This window comes from Saimiri boliviensis, chromosome 12, assembly GCF_048565385.1.
Source record: "Saimiri boliviensis isolate mSaiBol1 chromosome 12, mSaiBol1.pri, whole genome shotgun sequence".
Taxonomy (NCBI): domain Eukaryota; kingdom Metazoa; phylum Chordata; class Mammalia; order Primates; family Cebidae; genus Saimiri; species Saimiri boliviensis.
The window spans coordinates 53,247,338-53,273,121 of NC_133460.1; the positions used below are offsets into that span (position 1 = coordinate 53,247,338).

Genomic DNA, 25,784 nt, shown 5'->3' on the forward strand with positions numbered 1-25,784 from the left:
ATTCTCCTGCCTCAACCTCCCAAGTAGCTGGGATTACAGGCATGTGCTGCCATGCTGGCTAAGTTTTTGTATTTTTAGTAGAGACAGGGTTTCACTATGTTGGCCAGGCTGGTCTCAAACTCTCAGGTGATCCACGCGCCTCAGCTTCCCAAAGTGTTGGGATTACAGGCATGAGCCACCATGCCCAGCCAAATTTTTTATTTTTAATGGCATGGTCTTGCTCAGTCACCCAGGCTGAAGTGCAGTGGCATGATCATAGTTCACTGTAACTTTAAACTCTTGGGCTTAAGCAATGTTCCTTCTTCACCCTCCTGAGTAGCTAGAACTATAGGCATGTGCTGCTATGCTTGGCTAGTTTTTTAATATTTTGTAGATAGGGTCTTATGTTGTGTGGTCGCAAACTCCTGGCCTCAAGTAATCCTCCCAAAGTGCTGAGATTAAAGGCGTGAGCCACCACTCCCTGCTTGAACTTTTAAAATACACAAATGCCTAATCATAAAGTTGAAACTTGTTCTGTAACTGCAACTGAAACACAAATCTAGTTTTTAATTTTCTAGCCATAGGCTTATGAAAATAAGGGGCAGTGGTGAAATCTGGCATGGGTAAATACATTTTACGAAGCATAGGGAGAAAGAAACAGAGTGAAAACACTGGAATTATTTCACATAATAAAAAAATCAGTTAACTAGGTTATCCCCTAAGTTGGTAGTTTCTGGGCTTTTTTGAGTTTCCTTTTCATCATTATTTATTCATTTTCATAATTATTTACCTACTTTTACCCTCCTAAAGTCTTGGCCTTGAGAGCTTTTCTCCCCATAAACTAAATAAACATAGTTTGCTGTTGAGAAAACTCAATATCATATAAATTTGTTTGGAATTCATACAAATGAACTCATACCTAGAGTTAATGAAATTCTAAAAGATCCTCTTTTTTTTTTTGACACGGAGTTTTGCTCTTGTTGCCCAAGCTGGAGTGCAATGGCGTGATCTTGGCTCACTGCAACTTCCACCTCCCAGGTTCAAGTGATTCTCCTGCCTCAGCTTCCTGAGTACCTGGGATTACAGGCATGCACCACCATGCCTGGCTAATTTTTGTATTTTTAATAGAGACGGGGTTTTGCCAGGTGGGAAACCTGAACTCCTGACCTCAGGTGATCTGACCGCCTTGACCTCCCAAAGTGTTGGGATTACGGGTGTGAGCCACTGCGCCTGGCCAAGAATGCAGATCTTAAAAGGAGTGGTTCTTAATCTTTTTTGGACCAAGATCACTTCTATCATCTGATGAAAGCATTCATCCTTACCTAAAAAGATGCATATAAACATGCCCATACAACATGATGCCTAATTTCTAGAGGTTCATGGATTCCCTGTAGCTCTGGAAGCTCCAGGAATTTCAGGTTGAATCTCTGTCTTGAAGGGGAGAGAAACAGCTTAAGTAAATGTGATCTCTGAGTTCAGTGAATCTTTTCTCCTGCTGGGAAGCAGTCTCCTTTGTCATGAGCATGGCAAGGACTTTGTAAAAAGGACAAAAAGAAGTTTTGTTCTCATTCAGAGAAATGCCAGTGCAGTTTGACAAGATTCTTGGCTCTTCTAATTTTTCACTTTTGTGTCTTTTGTCTGCAGCCTTTTCCCAGTGTGGTAGCCAGTTTTCACTTGGAATTCTCAAATGCACAGTTGCATGTGTTTAGAGAAAGATGAGTATGAGCAAGAGAATGAGGTAGTTATTGTAGGGGTTCTACCATTAATCTGTAAAGAGGAAAGGCTAGAACAGTGAAGAGTAACTATGGGCCTGCTTCACAGTGGAGCCTACAATATCCTTTCCCGATGAAAGGTTAGAAAGTTATCTCCCTGTAGTCCTTTCTTAAGTGTACCCAGCTATTTAATATTTTAGTGGCTGAAATGCAGTAACAATTTCTTCTTGATATTCTATTCAGTCACACAGGGTTTCTAGGTTGTTAGTGTATATTTTTACCCCCATGGGACTCAATTTCTATTTTGAATGAAAAAACTGTGTAGCTCATAAATAGTTTTAACTTTTTCATAGTTGGACTCTTTTTAAAAAAATAATTTCTAAATTTCTAGCCTCAGAGAAGTTATTATTTTGTAATGGAGTTGAACTCTTTTACCAAAAAGATCTCTCATCATGAAGTAGTAGATTTTAAGAAAAAAAGCAAATTAAATCCTAAAGACTGTATTTACTAAAAGTCTTCCCTTCTTCTGCCACATAAAAGGAAGGCCTCAACTTCAAGGTAAAGGTGTATATATACCTTTTATATACCCGGCAATAAGTGAATGAATTTGTTACCTCAAGTTTTGATATAGATAAAAACAGAAGAATCTTTTAAAGAGGCTAGATAGGCTGGGCACTTTGGGAGGCCAAGGCGGGTAGATCATTTGAGGTTGGGAGTTCAAGATCAGCTTGGCCAACATGGTGAAACCCCATCTCTACTAAAAATACAAAAATCAGCCAAGGATGGTGGCACATACCTGTAATCCCAGCTTCTCAGGAGGCTGAGGCAGGAGAATTGCTTAAACCTGGGAGGCAGAGGTTGCAATGAGCCAAGATCATGCCACTGCATTCCAGCCTGGACAACAGTGAGACTCCATCTTAAAAAATTTTTTTAAAAAAAACCACAGAGGCTAGATAGTTGAAAGACCAATACTATTATGAAGGGAAGTAAAGGCATTTTGGAGTTTATCCTAAAACTAGAAGCTCTGATTAGGATAATCAGCCATGCCATTCTACCAAATGGTAAAGGTGCTGCCTCTTATCATTGGGTTTACCAGGCTGCTTGGATTAAAACAATCTGGATTGTAAAATGAGGGCAAATCATACTTTGTGACTTGGAAAGTAAATAAGGAAAACAAGTACATAGGGAAAGTAAATAGAGAAACGTTTTCACGAACTCACATCATTTTTGGTAGTAATAGCATACCATTTCTGAGAGAGGAAAATAGTGAAATCAGTTCTTTTGCAACCTGAGGAGAAACAGTGGTTTCCTATTGCTATGTGTTTTTCTCCCTCTAAGTATTAGCTAGTTTTGATATTTATAGATTGCCTAGGAGTGGAGGGTAGACATTTAACATTATCGTTAGGTTCATTTTAAAAATGATGATAATTCAGTAATAATAGTAGGTCATATATTTCTATAGCTATATTGACAGTATTTTCAAGTATATTATTTTGATGCTTGAAGCCACTCCATAAAATAAGTGGGGAAAATGTATTACCTACCTACATGATATGTTATCTTCATTATATAAGTTAGAAAATGGAAACCCAGGGAGGAAAAGCATCATAAACAAGGTTCCACAGGTACCAAGAGTAAAAATTCAAACACAGATCTGCTTGTTCCCAATGTGGTATACTTTCATTAACACTATGTGTGCTGCCTCCTGAAACATTTTCAATGTATACTTGCCCATAAGAAGACAATTTAATGGGCCATTTATTTCAGAAGCACACATTACTATGGTAACAAAATCCTCCCTAGCAATAAGATCACCAGCACATTTTCCCACTCAAGTTTAGATCTGATTATGTAATCACTACCAGCAGAAGAATAATTATCAAAATTTGCTGGCCTGGTCTTCATAGTGGTTATGCAGTTCCATGAAGCTAATGTGCATTTTTAAAAGAAAAAGTATGGGATTTGGGCATCTTGCTTTGTTTATGTCTGTTTTCTTGTGCTGTCCCAAATTTACTGGGGAAAAGGAAAAAGACAAGCATGTTCACAAAAACCACATGTACTGTGCTATTAGGAATATTTTGTCATTAAGTATTTAAGAGTGTACAATGACAACATGTGTCTGTTTTGAGCAGGGGACAAGGATCCTCACCAGTGGCCATGCAAAAAGCCCAGCAGGTATCTCAGGGTCTGGATGTGCTCACAGCAAAAGTGGAAAATGCAGCTCGCAAGCTCGAAGCCATGACCAACTCAAAGCAGAGCATTGCAAAGAAGATTGATGCTGCTCAGGTAGTGATGGTGATTTTCAGGAGGGGTGGGAAATAAAAGAGAAAGAAATATTTCATAAATGTCCTAAATCATAAATATCCTATCTTTCTTCTCTCTCTCTCATCATTTACTGTAGTTGGATAATGGTTTCTAAGTGATGAGTGACTTCTAGCAGTTGCCAATGTTAACACCTCCTTTACCAACACAGATTTAAACAAACATTTATCTATTATTTTGAAATAATGATGTTAATTTACAGTACTTCAGTTAGGTAAAAGTAAGCACTCAGAGTACCAAGAGAATTTTAGTTCCTGATATAGATTGCAGTACATTGAAACTATTCCTTGTCCCAGAATTCACAATTCTGGTCATTGCAATGTTTAGGCATTAAAGTTTTCTGATACTGCTCTACTGTAAAATGATTTTCAAGCATTTCACAACACACGCTTGAGGAAATGAGGAACTAATAAGGTATGGTTAATTCAGAGATAAAATAAAGCTTGGGAAGGTATTTTATTCTAATGGGCATGAAAAATTTGAGAGTTCATCTTATCTAAGAACCTCTGTATAATAATAAGGATCAGCATTGTAAAATGATTACTGGTGTATTACTTTTGCAATACTTCTGGCCTTGTTAAGTTTAGTAAAATGGGGTTCATTAGTAGATCAGAGCATGCGGCTTCTCCGTTTCTGTGTATAGAACTGGCTTGCAGATCCAAATGGTGGACCGGAAGGAGAAGAGCAGATTCGAGGGGCTTTGGCTGAAGCTCGGAAAATAGCAGAATTATGTGATGATCCTAAAGAAAGAGATGACATTCTACGTTCCCTTGGAGAAATATCTGCTCTGACTTCTAAATTAGCAGATCTACGAAGACAGTATGTATTTAACCCTTAAATTAACCTTTTATATTTTTTCTTCTGTCTCTTTCTCTCTCCCTTCCCTCTCCTTATCATTCTTTCTTCCCCCAAGAACATACATATTTCAAGGTTATTTGTGTGTATGATTCTCCTCCACTTTATTCTCATTGATTCTAGGTCAGATGTTAATTTGTTGTATCAGTCATGTAACTGAGGTTTAATGATTTGTTGCTGGTCACATAGTTATAAATTGATAAATTTAGGATGCTAAGAACTCCTTTTTCGAAATGCTTTTTAAATTTCTAAGCTAGGGCTTTCCTTGATATATCATGTTAGTGACCTATCTGCTCCCCGTACATAAGAGGAAAATAATTTTTGTGGCTAGCTGTTGAAAGACTCATATACATATATAGCAGGGAAGAAGCATAAGAAGTTACTTTCTTCTTTCCCCAGCAGTGTTATTTTGTAAGTAGCAATTATAGGAGATACTTAAATTATATTTCCTGGATGATTCCTTTTGTAACAACAGCTTTGCCACAGCCTCCTCTGTTAAAGGCTCTTGTGGCACCTATTTTGATGATATCGAAAAGGGGTATTTCCTTTTTTTTTTTTTTTGGAGATAAGGTCTCACTCTGCCACCCACGCTGGAGTGCAGCAGGCTGACTTTGCCTCACTGCAGCTTTGAACTCCCTGGCTCAAGCCACCCTTCCACCTCAGCCTCCCAAGTAGCTGGGACTATAGCACTTGCCACCATGCCTGGCTAATTTTTAAATTTGTTGTAGAGATGGGGTCTCACTATGTTGTCAGGGCTAGTCTCAAACTCAAGGGCTCAAGCAATCCTCCCACCTCAGCTTTCCAAAGTTTTGGGATTACAGGTGTGAGCCACTGCACCTAACTGCTTCCTTCTTTCAATAGATATTTTTCTCTCTTAAGAAAAAAACCCCTGCAACACATGCCAAAACAGCACCAAGGAAGGGCTTAATGTCAAAAGTAAAAGTTGCTCTCCATACTCTTAGGACCTAATGTAAATCCATACACACATATACACACTAGGTACCCTTTAATGTTTCTTAATGATGAAGAGGTAATGAATGGTAATGGTGGCTAACAGCAGACCTTCAAATGTGGTCATTCATACCACCATTACTTAATACTATAGCACACACATAAACATACATCGACATAACCTCTTGCCAGGAGTAGGCATGATCAGAATCATGTTAAATACACTCTTTGTTCAGCTTTATAAGAACAATGTTATAAAAATTTAGAGTCATAAAGGAACTCTTAATTATCCAGGCCTGGTGGTGGGTACCTGTAACCCCAGTTACTTGGAGGCTGAGGCAGGAGAATCACTTGAGCCCAAGAAGTGGAGGTTGCTTTGAGCCGAGAATGTGCCACTGCACTCCAGCCTGGGCGACAGAGCAAGACTCTGGCTTAAAAAAACCCCACAAAAAACAGAGAGTATCTAAATTGGCTGTTCTGACAGATGGGCTATTATTTTTATGTTTACAGATGAGACAGATAAAGTTAGCCCAAAGGTTACCTCTCTATGGCTGAGAGGATCTGTAATGGAAAACGAGTCAGATTCTTTGTATTTTCATAATGGTTAGAATTTGAAGTCTTTGGAATAAGGTTTTGGGGGCAATTACTGCCCTTTGTGATATAATTGTGGCTTTTTATTACGTGTTGATACTTGGTTGAGGTTCTTTGGTTAGAGGGACCCAGTCAAGTAAAAAGTGGAGGATTATTGAAAATAGACAGACGCTCCTCATCAAGCCTAACAGCTTGAACTGTGGCCAGATGTTGTGGCAACTGGAAGCCCCTCCCTCCACCTCTTAGTCACGATGTGGGATCCTCTGTGTCTGTTTCACCCTGTGTATTGACCCCACTCCAAACATAACTTAATCAGAATCTCTTTTGATGGTGGATTTAACAACCTGTATTTAAAAATAAGCTCTCCAGTGATTTTTATTCACACTGGACTTTGAGAACCACCAGAATCTAATTAAGTGCTTTGCCTGACTGTGGGTATGTTGTTCTTGAGGTAGATAACCACCCAGTTTAATCAGTTATGGCAAGGACTGGGGATTATGTGATACCAAATATATAGTAGTTTAAGAATGAAGACCGGGCACAGTGGCTTACACCTATAATTTTAGCACTTGGGGAGGCTGAGGCGGGTGGATCACCTGAAGTCAGGAGTTAGAGACCAGCCTGGCCAACATGGTGAAACCCTGTTTCTACTAAAAATACAAAAATTAGCTGGGTGTGGTGGTGGGGGCCTGTAATCCTATCTACTTGGAAGGCTGAGGCAGGAGAATCACTTGAACCCGAGAGGTGGAGGTTGCAGTGAGCAGAGATCATGCCACTGCACTCCAGCCTCGGCGATACAGTGTGACTCCATCTCAAAAAAAAAAAAAAAGGGAGTGAAGACTCTGAAGTCACAGTGCTAGGTTTGAATCTGACTCTATCAAAGTAAGTAATGGGAAAATGGGCAAGTTATCCAACCTCATACATCCTTTTTATTTCTTTAATAATGAGGATAATACTGTTATTTACATCATAGGGTCATTGTAAGGATTAAATAATCTAAGACAAGTGCTTATAGTCAGGTGTGGTTAGTCATTCCTGTAATCCCAGTATAGGACTTTGGAAGGCCCAGATGGTGGGATCACTTGAACCCAGGAGTTTAAGACCAGCTTCAGAAACATAGGGAAAATGTTTCCTATCTTTACAAAATATTTTTAAAAAATCAGCCAGGTGTGCCGGCACATGTCTGTAGTCCCAGCTACCTGGAAGGCTGAGGCAGGAGGATTGCTGCAGTGAGCCTTGGGAGGTCAAGCCTGCAGTGAGCCATGATCACACCATTGCATTCCAGCTGGGGTGATGGAGCAAAACCCCATCTCAAAACAAAAAACAAACAATAAAAAATTACTTTCAATAGTACCTGGCAGAATTAGGACTCAAAAGATAGTACTACTACTAGTTCGACCATAACTACTTCAGCCACTCCTACAACAAACATGGCTGCCTGGGCCCACCCAGTTCCAGAGGAAACCAGTGTTATCAGAGGTGGCAGGCAGAGGGTACAGTTAACTTAGTGATGATTGATTGAACTCAGCTAACCAAATGATTGATTTGAGTTTTACTGATGCAAACTCATATTTAGTGTATTAACTAGGACAAAATAATTTGAATGTAAACTATTGATTTCTTATGTAAGGCCCAAATAAATAAAGCACTCCTTTCAAACCAAATTATAAATAGCAATCATGAGCAATTTGTCCTCTCATTAGCATTTGTCATTATCAGCTAAGTGATCTCAGTGTAAATAGTGTTTATGTGTGACAGGATGGCTTTTTCTCTGCAGGGGGAAAGGAGATTCCCCAGAGGCTCGAGCCTTGGCCAAGCAGGTAGCCACGGCCCTGCAGAACCTGCAGACCAAAACCAACCGGGCTGTGGCCAACAGCAGACCTGCCAAAGCAGCTGTACACCTTGAGGGCAAGATTGAGCAAGCACAGCGGTGGATCGATAATCCCACAGTGGATGACCGCGGAGTCGGTAAGGGCAGCAGTGCACTTAACCCTCATTCAATTTGTCTCAGTGCAAATAAACAAGTTGTTGATAGGGGTCCTGTAACATCTGTAATTAGGTACAGAAGGATTGTTTAGTCACTGATAAATAACTGTGATTCCATTTCCAAATGCAGCCAATAAAATTCCTGTGATGTAATCAAGAAGTGGGCCAGGCATGGTGGCTCCTATTTGTAATCCCAGTGCTTTGGGAGGCTAAGGTGGGAGGATCACTTGTACCCAGGAATTTGAGACCAGCCCACAACATAGCAAGACCTTTTCTCTACAAAAATAATTAGCTGGGCATAGTGATGCTCACCTGTAGTCACACCTTCCTAGCTACTTGGGAGGCTGAAGTGGGAGGATCACGTGAGACCAGGAGTTTCAGGCTGTAGTGAGCTGTGATCATACCACTGTATCCTAACCTCAGTGACAGAGAGAGATATGTCTCTTTAAAAAAAGAAAAGGCAAAATTCTAAGTTAGTTGTTAGTTATACCCAGTGCTGTGAGGAGTTGGAGAATTGGGTACATGTATAATTTACTGGAGAAATAAATTAGGACAAACTTTCTAAATTTGGTATTAGATGTCAAGAGCTTTAAACCAAGTTCATACCTATTGATTCAGGAAATTAAGGGATTTTTTTTTCTAAGAAATAATTAGAGATCTAAGAAGTTGCATACAGGAATATATGTATACAGTATACATGTTTAATAATAACTGAATGGTGAAATAATTATGGTTAATATGATAAAATATTACATAGATTTTAGATCATGGTTTTAAAAGATAGTGAAATAAAAAGAATTAAAGTGGTTTTATTTTTATTTTATTATTTATTTATTTATTTATTTTTTGGAGACAGAGTTTCGCTCTTGTTACCCAGGCTGGAGTGCAATGGCATGATCTTGGCTCACCGCAACCTCCGCCTCCCAGGTTCAGGCAATTCTCCTGCCTCAGCCTCCTGAGTAGCTGGGATTACAGGCACGCACCACCATGCCCAGCTAATTTTTTGTAGTTTTAGTAGAAACGGGGTTTCACCATGTTGACCAGGATGGTCTCGATCTCCTGATCTTGTGATCCACCCGCCTCGGCCTCCCAAAGTGCTGGGATTACAGGCGTGAGCCACTGCGCCCGGCCCGAATTAAAGTGTTAAATAAAAATAATTGGCTGGGTGTGGTAGCTCATGCCTATAATCTCAGCACTTTGGGAGGCTGATGTGGGTGGATCGCCTGAGCTCAGGGGTTCGAGACCAGCCTAGGCAACATAGTGAGACCTCATCTCTCTTAAAAAAAAAAAAAAAATTAACCAAGTGTGGTGGTGTACACTTGTAGTTCCAGTTACTTGACAGGCTGTGGTGGGAGGGATTGCTTGAAGCCTGGAGATCGAGGCTGCAGTGAGCTGTTGTTATGCCACTGCACTCCAGCCTGGGTGATAGAGCAAGATGCCACACCATACCACACCACAGAATGGCATTGCAATCGTCTCCTCTGTGTCTATATAAGTTTCATTGTTTTTCTCTTGGTCCAGGTCAGGCTGCTATCCGGGGGCTTGTGGCCGAAGGGCATCGTCTGGCTAATGTCATGATGGGGCCTTATCGGCAAGATCTTCTCGCCAAGTGTGACCGAGTGGACCAGCTGACAGCCCAACTGGCTGACCTGGCTGCCAGAGGGGAAGGGGAGGGTCCTCAGGCGCGAGCACTTGCATCTCAGCTCCAAGACTCCTTAAAGGTAAAAGTCAGAAGCATGTCTCACTTTACTTTTTACGCTTCTTATTTTTGAAAGACAAGGGAAGGACAAGAGAGTTTTGAAAAATACATAATTTCTGGGGTCTAGGGAAAGCGAAAAGAGAGTGACCAAGGATATAAGGAAATCTAGAGCTTATTAGGAAAGAGCTTGCTGGTATATAGTAGCAACTACATTTGCATTTTCCAAATTCTACTCAGTCAAGAGCCCTTTTGTGATTTTTGCTCTATCCACATATCATCTGTCCTTTTATTTCGCCAATATTTTTCTTAAAATGGACTCCTTTTTAAAACTTAAATTTATTTCAAAGAAAATTCTGTGGGCTGGGCATGGTGGCGCATGCCTCTAATCCCAGCTACTTGGGAGGCTGAGGTGGGAGAATCACTCGAACCTGGGAGGCAGAGGTTGCAGTGAGCCAAGATCATGCCACTGCACTCCAGCCTGGGTGATAGAGCCAGACTCCATTTCAAATAAAAAAAAAGTAAAAGAAAACTTTATAACAATCCTGAAATCTTGGGTTGTATTTTTTCTATTATCCTTTAAAAGAAATGGATAATTATTAAATAAAAACATTTGCTCATGTAACACCTAAAATTATCCCAGCCAGTCTATGCCACCCACCTTGGGAAAACAGTGAGGGTGATGGAGACTTCTTTGTATAAATCCAGAAAACTTAAATTGGACTAAATGTGATAACTATGAAAAAGAGCTTTTTCATGGTTTCTAAGAATACTCTTATTTAGACCCACATTGAGAAATTGATACATATATTTTTTATTGAGTTTTTCTAGAAAACATAACTAAAAAAATCTGGGTGAAAAAATTCCTTTTGATTTATTTCCTCTTAAGACAATAAATTGGTTAGAAATTTGTCGCTATATCCACCAAACAATCCTTACAGTTACTGTGATCTTTATCAGGCCGCACCAGCACTGGCAATGGTGTGGAGCTCTAGCTCATCTCTGGGCCTTCTTTGGACTCAATCTCATAATTCTCAGTATCATTTCATAGAGGCCACCAAGAAAGGAAGTAGGATGCCTTGATTGAGTGGAACAGTCCTTAGGGACATGTGGGTCATGTCTTACTTCTTCTACTAGACCACTAATGTCTTAGAGGGCAGGATTCATAAATTACAACTGTTCTGTGCTAGCTCAGGGCTTTGTACACAGTTAACAATAAATATTTATTAAATGAAAGACTGAATGGATGAATGAATATGTAAGTGAAGTATGTAAGGGCATTAGTAGTTATGCTTTGGGGATATATCTGGAAATTTCCGTATGTAAATAATGTTTTTAAGGATCTAAAAGCTCGGATGCAGGAGGCTATGACTCAGGAAGTGTCAGATGTGTTCAGCGATACCACAACTCCCATCAAGCTGTTGGCAGTGGCAGCCACGGCCCCTCCTGATGCACCCAATAGGGAAGAGGTGGGTAAATGAGGTCTTCCATTTTTCTGTTGGCTTGCACTATAGGTATATGTAAAGGTGAAATATGTGATTACAGTAGACATCAGGATCAGTGGCTGGGAAAAGTAGATGAAGGGTGGAAGAGTAGAACAGGGAAAACTCTGTCACCTCTTATTTTAGTCTCCATGTGTATCAGTTAAATATCTGTAGTTGTGAGCAATAGAAGAGCTGACCATCAGAGATGAAAACAACTGGGTTTATTTTCACCACAAACCAAGAAACATGGAAATAGGTAGCTTTGGCATTGGTTCAGCAGCTAAATATCATGAAAGCTGGCATTTCTATGCCTTCCTAGGTCATTTTGGCAGGGTATGGGATGGCATCATGTTAAAGGCAGGAAGAAATGAAGAATGGGGCTACTTCAGTTACTACTGTGCCTTTTGAGTCAGGATGATCTCTTTAAATTGATTAATGTCATTCTTATACTCTTCCCTGTCCCAGAGTGAAGCCAGAGTGCTAACAATAAACAGAATTGCCAGTGATATGCTGGTAAGCCAACTCTCCAGGAAAACAAAAAACCCTGGTTGGTAATGTTTGTTGATTTCCATCATGTAAATACTCCATAGTGGCTGTTTCAACATGAAGTCACTGAAAGCAGAATTGGGAAGAGATGGACATGTTTGGCTCCTGTGAGCTGGCTTACAAGTGGTTTCAGCATACCACTGGATCTGGTCCCTATCCATTTCTTTGCCCTTGTGTGGTGCCACTCTTCCCCCTCATGCTCTTCTAGCTACATCTATATGTAGCTCCTTGAATTGTATTCCTAGTGTGTGTTTATATGTTCTAACCTTGGGGCCTTTGCACCTGTTTCTTTCAGTCTTCTCCAGATAACTATATCTATTAGTCCCTTTCTTTCTTCAGCTTTCTACTGAAATGCCACTTTTGGGTGACCACTAATTTCACAACCCCCACCCCAGCTACTATCCCCATGGATTTCTTTTTTTTTTTTTTTTTTTTTTTTGAGATGGAGTTTCGCTCTTGTTACCCAGGCTGGAGTGCAATGGCATGATCTCGGCTCACCGCAACCTCCGCCTCCTGGGTTCAAGCAATTCTCCTGCCTCAGCCTCCTGAGTAGCTGGGATTACAGGCACGTGCCACCATGCCCACCTAATTTTTTTTTGTATTTTTAGTAGAGACGGGGTTTCACCATGTTGACCAGGATGGTCTCGATCTCTCGACCTCATGATCCACCCGCCTTGGCCTCCCAAAGTGCTGGGATTACAGGCTTGAGCCACCACGCCCGGCTGGATTTCTTTTTTTTGAGACGGAGTTTCGCTCTTGTTATCCAGGCTGGAGTGTAATGGCGCGATCTCGGCTCACCGCAACCTCCACCTCCTGGGTTCAGGCAATTCTCCTGCCTCAGCCTCCTGAGTAGCTGGGATTACAGGCACGAGCCACCATGCCCAGCTAATTTTTTGTATTTTTAGTAGAGACGGGGTTTCACCATGTCGACCAGGATGGTCTCGAACTCTCGACCTCGTGATCCACCCGCCTCGGCCTCCCAAAGTGCTGGGATTACAGGCTTGAGCCACCGCGCCCGGCGCGTTTATCAATTTTTTTTTTTTCCTAGATGGAGTTTCACTCTTGTTGCCCAGTCTGGAGTGCAATGGTGCAATCTCAGATCACCACAACCTCTATCTCCTGGGTTCAAGTGATTCTCCTGCCTCAGCCTCTCGAGTAGCTGGGATTACAGGCATGTGCCACCACAAGAGACGGGGTTTCTCCATGATGGTCAGGCTGGTCTTGAACTCCTGATCTCAGATGATCTGCCCGACTTGGCCTCCCAAAGTGCTGGAATTAAAGGTGTGAGCCACCTTGCCCGACCAGCATTTATAAACGTTTAATTTATTTACCCATTTTTCATTTTTGATTTGTCTGTTTCCTTCCCATTACCATGAAAGCTCCATGCAGGTAGGGACTTTATTCTGTCATTGCCTTATTCCTACTTCCTGGAACAGTGCCTGTTACATTGTTGGTGTTGAATTAGTGAAAATAGAGGCTTTTCTAGAAACTGTCCAGGAAAGCTTTGCTATGTCTCATTGGTTTGAACTCTGTCTCATGGCCACCATAGTTGCAAAGGAGATTAGAAAAGCAAGTATTTGGTTTTCCAGGCTTTATAGTATTGACAGCAAAGGAGAAAGGGTTGGGGTCAGGTACCCAAGACAAGGTAGAACTGGTAGGTGGAGGTTTTTGTTATTATGTGCTGATGACCCCAGATTGCTTTCTGTAACCTGGGTTACTAAGCAGTTCAGCTCATTGTTCCCTTAGACGGAGATGATTTGCTATTTTTTTCATTCCAGACTTTTCTTTCAGATCAGTAGGTACATCTAGGTGGGCCTCACCATCTAGAGGCTTCCTAGTTACCTCAGCATATGTTGTCCTTCTGTTCTGTCTTCGAAATTTGTGAGTTGTCATTGACTTTTCCCTTCCCTGACCCCTTCATACAAATAAACAACTAAGATATGCTCATTTAATCTCACTTCATTTTCTGTTCATATTGCCACAGCTCGAATTCTGTTCCTAGTCCCCTGCTGCCTACATGACTGCATAGCTCCAACTGGTCTTCTATGACTTTCACTAGGCCATCAATAAAATAAAAATACAACCTGACTCTGACATTCTCCTGCTTAAACCCTTCAATGGGGCCTGCCCTTTCACAGAGGATAAGGCCAGAGCTCTGTGATCTAGCTCTGACTCTTCCTATACCTATTTCCTACAAACCCCTCCCTCTCATTTCTGGCCCTAGCTATACCTAGTTGCTTGTGGCTTCCTGCATAGCCTGTCCTTCCCATGTCTTTGTTTTTTTCTGTCTAATTATCTTCCCTTTCTTTTTTGGTGAATTCCTATTTATCCTTCATCCTATTATCCTTTGCTTCCTAGATAGGTTAAGTGCCTTTTCTTTTGCTCCTATAATATCAGTGCTTAGCTCTATTATTGTACATAGCACACTGTGTTGTAAATCTGTTTTTGAGTGTTTTTTTTTCTCACTGGGTTGTGAGTTCCTTGAGATGAGGATATTGTGTCTTACTCATTTTTGTATCCTCAGCATTTGGCTCAGGGTCTGGCACAGAGTAGGTGCTCAGTAAATTTTGGTTGAGTGACAAGAAAAGCAAGTTAAGCAGTTAGTTAAATCAGAAGGAGCAGTAGTCATGGTCTGGCATTGAAATAGTCAACCAAGGATATTAGGTAGGTAAAAACCCAGGAGATCCAGAGTATGGGAGACCAGCTAAGGTAAAAGAACTGAGGCCAGGGGAAGGAGACTAGGAGATCTGGGATTTTAGGCAGAGGTTCTGGGCATTAAATGGCAAGAACCCAAGTAGCTAAATCTGAACGAGAGGCCGGCGTGGGGAAGAGACTTAAGAGGATAGACACAGAACACTGGCAGTGATAAGGAGAACTTGCTATTGAACCAAGTGACGTTTAAAGATTGTCTAGAGCCAGAACTGGTCTCCAAGTTAGGCAGGAGGAGACAAAAAAAGAGGATGCATTCCACCAGGCAGCTCCAGACACGTTCGTGTAGTATATAAACCTGACCCAGTGCTGTTGGGAAGCATCAGTTCTAATAAGGCAGTAAGTAATTCACTGAATGTGAAGACTAAATAACCCCATTCTCAAAAGCTTATCTTGTAGTTTGAAGAAGATAAGCTTTTGCAAGAATCAGTTTTAATAATGTTATTCTAACAAATGACCAAAGATCTCTTGCTACTTGAAGTAAGTTAAATAGTCCCCTTCATAGTATGCAACCTTGCACAGTGTCCATGTTGAGGGAAACATTAACTTTTTAAAAATTTGAGAGCTGAATGAACAATTAAGTAGATGGTTTTACATTTGGAGTTAATAAAAGTCAGTCATCCTTTCCCTAAGGCCTGAGTGTGAGCACCAGCTGTTGTTTTTCCCTTGGAGGTCAAGGGCAGAGATTTTACATTAATGGTAATGGGATATATGGAGGATGCTGCTCTGGGGAGGCTGGAGCTCAGTGTAGGACTCTGTGGATGTTCTGGGCTTTTAACATACCCAGCCACCTACAATAGAGCCTGGAGTGGGTTTGACTGTCTTCTTCAAACTAGAAGATAAGCTTTTGAAAATGGAGGTTGTTTAGTCTTCACATTCAGTAAATTACTTACTGCAGAGTATTAATGCTCCTGCTTGTACCTGGTAAGCACTTGTTGAACTGAAAATTAAGGGTGTGCGTGTGCATGTGTCCATTTGCACATGATGGTGATGGCTAAACATCTCGGGAGATCCATCAAGGCCAGGATTTGTAGTTTGTTGTTTTATTAACTAGGGTTTGATGTCATCTATAAAGTCTTTGTTTGAGCAGTTGCTGCCTCTGCTTGAAGGAAGAGACTTTTTCTTAGGCTGCCTGACCCATTTTATTGAAATAAATGTTCTTAATGTCTTTGTTTTTTCCTCAAGGTATTTGATGAGAGAGCAGCTAACTTTGAAAACCATTCAGGAAAGCTTGGTGCCACAGCCGAGAAGGCAGCTGCGGTTGGTACTGCTAATAAATCAACAGTGGAAGGCATTCAGGCCTCAGTGAAGACGGCCCGAGAACTCACACCCCAGGTTGGGTTTTACTCACTCCTCATATCAGTACTCATCATACGGTGTTCAGTAAAGAAAGTTAATTGCAGGCCGGGCACGGTGGCTCAAGCCTGTAATCCCAGCACTTTGGGAGGCCGAGGCGGGTGGATCACAAGGTCAAGAGATCGAGACCATCCTGGTCAACATAGTGAAACCCCGTCTCTACTAAAAATACAAAAAATTAGCTGGGCATGGTGGCGTGTGCCTGTAGTCCCAGCTACTCAGGAGGCTGAGGAAGGAGAATTGCCTGAGCCCAGGAGGCGGAGGTTGCGGTGAGCTGAGATCGCGCCATTGCACTCCAGCCTGGGTAACAAGAGCGAAACTCCATCTCGGAAAAAAAAAAAAAAGAAAAAGAAAAAAAGAAAGTTAATTGCAGAACAATTTCTATACATTTTTGTTTACTTACTGTAAGATGTCATAAAAAACACATATAGGCTGGGCATGGTAGCTCACACCTATTTCGCAGCACTTCGTGGGGGTGAGGTGAGAGGATTGCATGAGTCCTGGAGTTTGAGACCAGCCTGGGCAACATAGTAAGACCCTGACTCTACTGAAAAAAAAAAAAAAAAAAAAAAAAATAGCTGGGTGTGATGGTACATGCCTGTGAACCTAGCTACTTGTGAGGCTGAGGTGGGAGGGTTACTTGAGCCCAGAAGGTTGAGGCTGCGGTGAGCTTTAATTGCCCCACCATACTCCAGCCAGAGTAAGACCCTGTCACTGTCTTTATACATTTTCATAATGTTTGAATTTTTTTTTCATAAGGACTACTTACTAGTTTTGAAAGTAGAAAAAGTTAGTAAAGCAATCCCCTTGCCACATAGATACTAACTAGGAAAATATTTGATAACCTATTTTTTTTTCCTCCAAAATGCAGTTTTGCTCTTGTTGCCCAGGCTGGGTTGCAGTGGTGCTATCTTGGTTCACTGCAACCTCTGTCTCTGGGTTCAAGCAATTTTCCTGCCCTAGCCTCCCCAGTAGCTGTGATTACAGGCACCTGCCACCATGCCTGGCTAATTTTTGTACTTTTAGTAGAGACGGGGTTTCACCATGTTGGCCAGGTTGGTCCTGAACTCCTGACCTTGTGATCTGCCGACCTCAGCCTCCCAAAGTGCTGGGATATAAGGCATGGCTAGTAAGTTTAGGAGCAAAAGAAGATTAGATTGGTAAAAGAAAACAAATTGGACCGTTATTAAAAGTCTACTATGTAATAGGTTTTCTTTTCCTTTTTTTGTTTTTTTTTTGAGAAGGAAATCACTCTGTTGCCCAGGCTGGAGAGTGCAGTGGCTTGATCTCAGTTTACTGCAACCTCCGCCTCTCAGGTTCAAGCAATTCTCCTGCCTTGGCCTCCCCAGTAGCTAGGATTATAGGCGTGCAACACCACTCCTGGCTAATTTTTGTATTTTTAGTAGAGATGGGGTATCATCATGTTGGCCAGGCTGGTCTTGAACTGCTGACCTCAAGTGATCTACTCACGTCAGCCTCCCAAAGTGTTGGGATTATAGGCATGAGCCACTGTGCTCGGCTGAGTACTCTGTGCTCTTGATGCTCAGTTTCTCATCTGTATAATGGAGCTAACTCCTTCCTAATGGATTTTTTTTGGATTAAGAATACACGTGTACAGCTTGTATCTTACCAGATAGTTAAGCAAACGTTAATCCTTTTTTCCCCAAATGCTATAACTGACTGGGCAGGACCTCTTTGTTTTTTTTTTGTTTTTTGTTTTTTTTTGAGACGAAGTTTCACTCTTGTTACCCAGGCTGGAGTGCAATGGCGCAATCTCGGCTCACCGCAACCTCCGCCTCCTGGGTTCAGGCAATTCTCCTGCCTCAGCCTCCTGTGTAGCTGGGACTACAGGCACGCGCCACCATGCCCAGCTAATGTTTTGTATTTTTAGTAGAGACGGGGTTTCACTATGTTGACCAGGACGGTCTCGATCTCTTGACCTCGTGATCCACCTGCCTCGGCCTCGCAAAGTGCTGGGATTACAGGCTTGAGCCACCGCGTCCGGCCCTGGCCAGGACCTCTTGAGCAAGTCACTTCAATTTTCTGAGACTTGGTTTTGGCATCTGTAAAGTAGAGATACTAACTGTCCTGCCTCTCTCATGGGGTTGTGGTAAGGATTTTTTTCTTTATATTATCCATAAGTCAGTTTTGAGTAGTTTTTGGTATCTTTCTTGTTGGTGCTTTTTAAGATGGAAGAGTTGACATCAAGTGTTTAAATGTATGCCAGTTTTGTGTATGTTCTTCTGAAGTATCAAGTGGACACTGATTTACTTTGTCACTTTATTACATTCTTAAAATCAGGCTGTGATGGTAAAACCTTCCTGTGAAGGGCCCATTTTGGGGAGCTATTTATGAGACCAAACCTAGTATGTTCAGCCTGAAAAGAGACTTGCCAGTTTCTAGCTTTACAGTGCCATCTGTAGGTAAAGAGGAGGGAGCTTGACTGAAGGTTTGTATTTGGAGCGTGAGGGTGCTCTGGCATTTAAAGGTATTTTGTCATTGTCAGGTGGTATCGGCTGCTCGCATCTTACTTAGGAACCCTGGAAATCAAGCTGCTTATGAACATTTTGAGACCATGAAGAACCAGTGGATTGATAATGTTGAAAAAATGACAGGTAGAGTTTTCTATAAAGTTTTTGTTGTCTAATCCATGAGGAATGAGTTCTGAGAAATTGGAGTGGGACTGGTTCTGTTACTCAGCTGTAATTGAATAGAGGGCCGATCATGTGCTCAGCAGTGTACTTGGCCCTGATTAAGGCTGCTGAGCAGTGGCGGCTTCTCATTCAAGCCTTGCAACTTTGTCAGAAGAGAGGCTCTTTGAGTCTCTTTCATTTTAATGCTGCCCTCCTGGTGTGATGTTTATTGTCACCGCTCCTATCTTCTCTTGGAATAGTGTCTTTGCCCAGTCTGAGCCCGAATTTGGTTTCAGAGGCTGGGAGGCGGTGTTTGTGGATACAGTAAGTGTCCCTGTCATTTTCAGTGGGTTCACATTTCAAGGAACCACAATAGCTACCATTTAATACAACTTGTCTCAGAGTTTCCTCCAACTTATCAACTACGTAGTTTTTTTAAAAAGGAGAAACCAACCACCAGCAAACCTGTGTGTGTGTGCAATTGAAGTGGCACCTCTGAATCGTCTTCTTCTCTGTAAAAGGAGAGATAGGAGAGAAGGGAAGGAATGAGGAATGTAGGCTTTTTGCCGTCCCCGAAAAACCTGCTGTGACTAGAGTCCATGGCAGCCTGAGATGAAAGTGGAATTCCTGAGGTGTCTGAAGAGAGGTAACAGGAATAAGAAACAGGCTGTTAGGTTATTGGAAGACTCTGTGTGGCTCATCTTGGGCACTACAAGCTGCCAACAAGCAACAGATGGCTGGGGAGTGAGATGAGCGGGGAGAAAATATTATTCACAGATAATGTGGTGGTGATACAGTGATGGTTTCAGATGCATTCCTTGTTTCCTTCCGATGTTGCATTTCTGGTTGTCTGGGGTGGATACAAGAAGGCTGGCAGCTACAGTTGGTATAAATGCTGCAAGTCCAGATAGGCTTCTGGGCTATGTTCTCACTTTTTTTTGTTTGTATATTGTGGTGTTTACCTGGAAGCTTTTGATTATGTAGGAAGAGCTTTGAGCTGAAGAAGAGAATGCTGGATGTTAAACTTTCTCTTAAGAAACTTGAGTGGATAACAGTGTTTTGGAGTTTCTTTTCTTCTAAATGGAAACTAAATTCCATTTCTGTTTTCCTAACAGGGCTGGTGGACGAAGCCATTGATACCAAATCTCTGTTGGATGCTTCAGAAGAAGCAATTAAAAAAGACCTGGACAAGTGCAAGGTAGCTATGGCCAACATTCAGCCTCAGATGCTGGTTGCTGGGGCAACCAGCATTGCTCGTCGGGCCAACCGGATCCTGCTGGTGGCTAAGAGGGAGGTGGAGAATTCTGAGGATCCCAAGTTCCGTGAGGCTGTGAAAGCCGCCTCTGATGAATTGAGCAAAACCATCTCCCCGATGGTGATGGATGCAAAGGCTGTGGCTGGAAACATTTCCGACCCTGGTAAGCAATGCATAGTACTACAGCTCACCTCTGCTGAGAGGTTAACTCAGGAACGGTATTGAAGGAATGTGTACACATACATAGTCTGGGGACAAAAACTGTAGACAGTTCAAGAATGCTAAATTAATCTTTTCCCATACAAATCTCTGCAGTATCAGCAGGCTTGTTGTATGTTAGTTTCTCTGGACCAACTTCTCTGTGCTTTTTTTGGGGCGCGGGGGGGTTAGGGATGGAGTTTCACTCTCTCACCCAGGCTGGTATGCAGTGATGTGATTTCAGCTCACTGCAACCTCCGCCTCCTGGTTCCAGTGATTCTCCTGCCTCAGCCTCCTGAGTAGCTGGGATTACAGGTGTGTGCCACAATACCTGGATAATTTTTTGTGGTTTTAGTAGAGACAGGGTTTTGCCATGTTGGTCAGGCTGGTCTTGAACTCCTGACCTCAGGTGATCCACCCACCTTGGCCTCCCAAAGTGTTGGGATTATAGGCATGAGCCACTGCACCCACCTGGACTCTGTGCTTCCCTCCCCCCCCCCCCCCCCCAAAAGGCACAGTTTTACTCTTGTTGCCCAGACTGGAGTGCAATGGCACAATCTTGGCTCACTGCAACCTCTACCTCCCACCAGGTTCAAGCGATTTTCCTGCCTCAGCCTCCCGAGTAACTGGGATTACAGGCACCTGCCACCACCCCTGGCTAATTTTTTATATTTTTAGTGGAGTTGGGGTTTTACCATGTTGGCTAGGCTTATCTCAAACTCCAGACCTCAGGTGATCCACCCACCTTGGCCTTCCAAAATGTTGGGATTACAGACATGACCCACCACCCCCAGTCTGTGCTTTCTTAATATGGTCTGGCTAAATAGCTCCTCACCCTGTTCAGTCATTATTTTGGAAAATTGTCAAAAGATGCATGAGAACCAATTTAGCATCCATTTAGTTCATGTAACTGGAGTTAACTTCTCTTGTGCTTTTCTTAAAATGCTTTTTTCTCTGTAAAGCATTCTCAATTTCTGTCAAATCTGGAGGACTTAAGTCCTGTGGATCTCCTTGGCCCTACACTTAAAGAAAAACTGGGTTTTCTTTAGGTGAATTTTGATCATATTTTCAGTACCATTACAGCAGATCATAATTGGAGCCACTCCTTTGGTTGAAATCATCTGAATTTCTTCTGTTTTGAACATCTAATGTTTTCAGTCTTGTCTATGAGTAGAATGAAGTCAATGCGAGAGTGGGAAGGAGGGGCTCCCCTATCCATCTCTAATATCCTCAACCCATTATCATTTAGGACATGGTTGGTTTCCTAATTGGAGTTTCTAATAGTTTGAGTGGATTCCTGAATTCCAGGCAACTGGATAGAATACTGCAGCTCAGCACAAGGGTTAACATACTGAATGGCAAATACTAGAGCAAAGGAGTAGAGAGAAAGGTGAGAAGTACTCCAGGGAATGTATGTCCAATCTGAAACTGATATCTCCTATGTTTTGAGTTGGGCGGGCTTATCTCTTGACTGGCTCAACATAAGAGAGGCGATGAATGCCACCTGAGCCCAAAGTGTTCACACCCAGGGATCTCCTATGTACTTGTTAGTTGTATAGCTAAGAAGGCACCCTGAACACTAAAAGAACAGCTGGTCTGTGATGCTTCCAACAGTCTGCAGGCCTCAGGGCATCTGCCTTGTCCTGCGTCCCTCCCTCTTCAATCACTGCCCGTGATGTTTATTGGCAACTTCACATCCAGCTTTTGTTCATGGAACCAGTTCTTCTGCTGCACAGACAGTGCTTTGACCCACCCAGATGAAAATGAGGGTGTCTTGTGTTTAGGACTGCAAAAGAGCTTCCTGGACTCGGGATATCGGATCCTGGGAGCTGTGGCCAAGGTCAGAGAAGCCTTCCAACCTCAGGAGCCTGACTTCCCACCTCCTCCACCAGACCTTGAACAACTCCGAGTAAGTAAATTCAGAGATAGGGAGAATTGAGCAGGAAGGTGTTGACATTGCAGCAAGAGAGGTAGGTTGTGTTTTAGAGCCTCTATCACTAGGTGGCTTCGTTTAGCTTTCATTTGAAGCTTAGTGGGAGGCAGATCTCGATTTTCATTCCTAAATCCAGTAGCATTATAACCTAGTGCTTATATGCATGGGTTGATAGGTGTGTGTGGTAGTGGCCTGCTATGATGGGGAGTGGCTGGAGCAGAGGAGCTGGCTTTGGTAAGTGTGGATGTGATGAGTGGTAAGGTAGTGCATTGTGGTAAAATAATCTTCACAGCTTGCAGTAAAGAGATTTTATGTGTTTTTTTTTTTTTTTTTTTTGAGACGAAGTTTCGCTCTTGTTACCCAGGCTGGAGTGCAATGGCACGATCTCGGCTCACCGCAACCTCCGCCTCCTGGGTTCAGGCAATTCTCCTGCCTCAGCCTCCTGAGTAGCTGGGATTACAGGCACGTGCCACCATGCCCAGCTAATTTTTTGTATTTTTAGTAGAGACGGGGTTTCACCATGTTGACCAGGATGGTCTCAATCTCTTGACCTCGTGATCCATCCGCCTCGGCCTCCCAAAGTGCTGGGATTACAGGCTTGAGCCACCGCGCCCGGCCGATTTTATGTGTTTTTAGTTGATAATGGTAGAACGGAGGTGGTTGAAATCTGATGTTGGTTCGTTCCTTTATTTGCCTTTTTTTTTTTGAGATAGAGTTTCGCTGTTGTTACCCAGGCTGGAATGCAATGGTGCGATCTCGGCTCACCGCAACCTCCGCCTCCTGGGTTCAGGCAATTCTCCTGCCTCAGCCTCCTGAGTAGCTGGGATTACAGGCACGAACAACCATGCCCAGCTAATTTTTTGTATTTTTAGTAGAGATGGGGTTTCACCATGTTGACCAGGATGGTCTCGAACTCTTGACCTCGTGATCCACCCGCCTCGGCCTCCCAAAGTGCTGGGATTACAGGCTTGAGCCACCGCGCCTGGCCTATTTGGCTTTTTTTAAGTAACAAAAGTAATACATGCTTTAAAAATTTTTTCCCCAACTATAATTTAACATCTTTTGATACCTTCCCCACTACCCACTGCAAGTACTGTGAATAAATTTTCCCATGGTGTAGGAAGAGGCTAGCTAGGCAGTATGTTGCAGATACAAATTCCAGAAATAGAAATAGTGATTATTTCTAGACACTTATTCCAACTAATAGTATTAGAAATACCTTGACCTTGTAAATAACTTACCAAGGCAATAATTTGATTTGTTTTCCCATATTTAATGTCTGTAAAAGATACCAAGTTTCTAAGTTGAAGACAAAATTAGGTCATTGCGCCCACAGCTAAGGAACAGTGTTTCCCAGCCCTCAACACTTCCTTAGATTCTTTCCAGCCAAGCTCTTAGTGGGCATTTGGAGCTGGGAGAGAGGGCTGTTCCTGGGGAATGGCTTCTTATGTGAGCAGTAGAGTCATGCCATTTAGAATCTGAATCTTAGAGGTCATTTGGTGTAGCTTTCCCTCACTGACAGATGAAGAACCTCAGGCCAAGGGGAGAAGTTACTTGCCTATGTAGCTGCTTTTTGGTTGAACCATGTCCAGAACATACATCTTCTGTAGGGATTTTTTGCGAATCCTTTGTTTGGTAGCACTGTGTATGCCTCCCTGGGATGCGACCAAAACAGTAGCTGCTAGCCATTTTTTTTTTTTTTTTTTTTTTTTTGAGATGGAGTCTTGCTCTGTTGCCAAGGCTGGAGTGCAATGGCATGATCTCAGCTCATGGCAACCTCTGCCTCCTGGGTTGAAGTGATTCTCCTGCCTCAGCCTCTTGAGTAGCTGAGATTACAGGCACATGCCACCATGCCTGGTTAATTTTTGAGTTTTTAGGGATGGGGTTTCACCATGTTGGCCAGGCTGGTCTTGAACTCCTGACCTCAGGTGATCCACCTGCCTTGGCCTCCCAAAGTGCTGGGATTATAGGCGTGAGCTGCTGTGCCTGGCTGCTGCTAGCTTTCTATAGAGAAAATCTGCTTCTTTTGAGATTGAAACAGGTGGTCCTTGTGGCTCAGTGTGGGTGGTCTTATGTGGAGTGAATGTGGGTGATTTTCTAGGGATGCTTTTTAGAAGAAAGAATTCCAGAGGGAAATAGTTTTAGGACTTTACTTACAACTTGTTTTCTCTTTTTTAGCTAACAGATGAGCTTGCTCCTCCCAAACCACCTCTGCCTGAGGGTGAGGTCCCTCCACCCAGGCCCCCACCACCAGAGGAAAAGGATGAAGAGTTCCCTGAGCAGAAGGCTGGGGAGGTGATTAACCAGCCAATGATGATGGCTGCCAGACAGCTCCATGATGAAGCTCGCAAATGGTCCAGCAAGGTAAGTGGTGAAGCATTTCTTGTTGAGAAAGGATGTCTTCTCAAAAGAGATGAAGGACCATGCGAACAGCCCAGAAAGAAGAGTCTGGAGTCACCCTCTCTCTCTGCTTTGGTTCCTGTTTTGCCAATAGCATGGTCCTCTTCTTTCCTGTGGTTTAGTGAGATGTTTCTGGTGCCTGATGGTTTCTCCTTAAAGCTGCAAAAGCCAGAGCTAGGATGCCTGTGATTTGAGAAGAGGGTTCCTATCCTCTTTGTCCATTAGAGTGCCAGCTGCCTTGACCCTGGGCATTTGGGGTCTTTTAGAAATTGCTTATCTTTCTTGGAATTGTGAATGTTTTTAGATGCTACATTGCTAATTATCAGAGCTCCAAATATGAATTCTGTGGGCTGTGCTAAAACTAGATGAAATGTTTGCATTTTCTGTTTTTTTCATAGAAGCAAGTAAATTGGTATCTTAGAAGCCATATGCTTTTGTCCTTTCTCAGGATCATTTTACCTCTCAACTCAAGAGAGCTCCAGGCTGTCTCTTACTCAGCAAATCTGAAGGTGTAAATATTAATGTGGTTGGTAAAAATATGGATGCTACAGCAGTCATGCCCCATAAAGAACTTTTGCCTATTTCCCCCTAAATGATGAAAAGTGAGTGGTAGCTTTTTTACATAGGAGGAATATTATTACTAACCTTGCAGTGAAATGTAGTTCTTAGTTCTAAACTGTTTCTAATATGACCCTAGATGTTTATTCCCAGCTATTTGCCTTTATTCTTTGCACATCCTCAAAGCTTTCAAGCTCTTGTATTGATTGTACTTCCGCAGGTACCTCCTGCGCCTGCAGCTGATCTTGGATTTTTTCAGGCTGGGAAATTCACATTGGTTTTTAACTCTGTGTTTTTCTGAACTGTTAGCTATGAGCCCAGGTTCTAAGAAGGAATGGAGACGTTGCTGGTGTTGGATCTGACTTGCAGAATTATTTAAAATGTTATCTCTCCATTTGGAGCATACATAACCCTGGGACCATGTGGCAGAGTCCCACTGTGCATGGGGAGTTGGAGAGGGTGACAGTGAAGATTTTAAAGGAAATGTAAATTTCATTACAATGAACCAAGGTATACTATGCAGTGGAACACAAAATATACATGAATTATTGAAAGACAACAACAAAAAGCAGACAGCATTGGCCCACATTCTTGGCCCACTCTGCCATTTGTGGCCAGAA

General features: G+C 42.4%; 1 protein-coding gene across 2 annotated transcripts in view; it reads left to right on the plus strand.

Moving 5' to 3' along the window:
- VCL (vinculin) overlaps nt 1-25,784 on the plus strand; it is a 127,552-nt gene that overhangs the window by 90,902 nt on the left and 10,866 nt on the right. For both annotated transcript variants that reach the window (XM_003939793.4, XM_003939792.4), the window contains exons 9-18: nt 3,824-3,977; nt 4,657-4,832; nt 8,188-8,378; nt 9,918-10,117; nt 11,433-11,561; nt 16,017-16,166; nt 18,694-18,802; nt 19,936-20,238; nt 22,058-22,182; nt 24,385-24,570. In XM_003939793.4, coding sequence (XP_003939842.1) covers nt 3,824-3,977; nt 4,657-4,832; nt 8,188-8,378; nt 9,918-10,117; nt 11,433-11,561; nt 16,017-16,166; nt 18,694-18,802; nt 19,936-20,238; nt 22,058-22,182; nt 24,385-24,570 — 1,723 coding nt within the window. The remainder of the gene's footprint in view (nt 1-3,823; nt 3,978-4,656; nt 4,833-8,187; nt 8,379-9,917; nt 10,118-11,432; nt 11,562-16,016; nt 16,167-18,693; nt 18,803-19,935; nt 20,239-22,057; nt 22,183-24,384; nt 24,571-25,784) is intronic.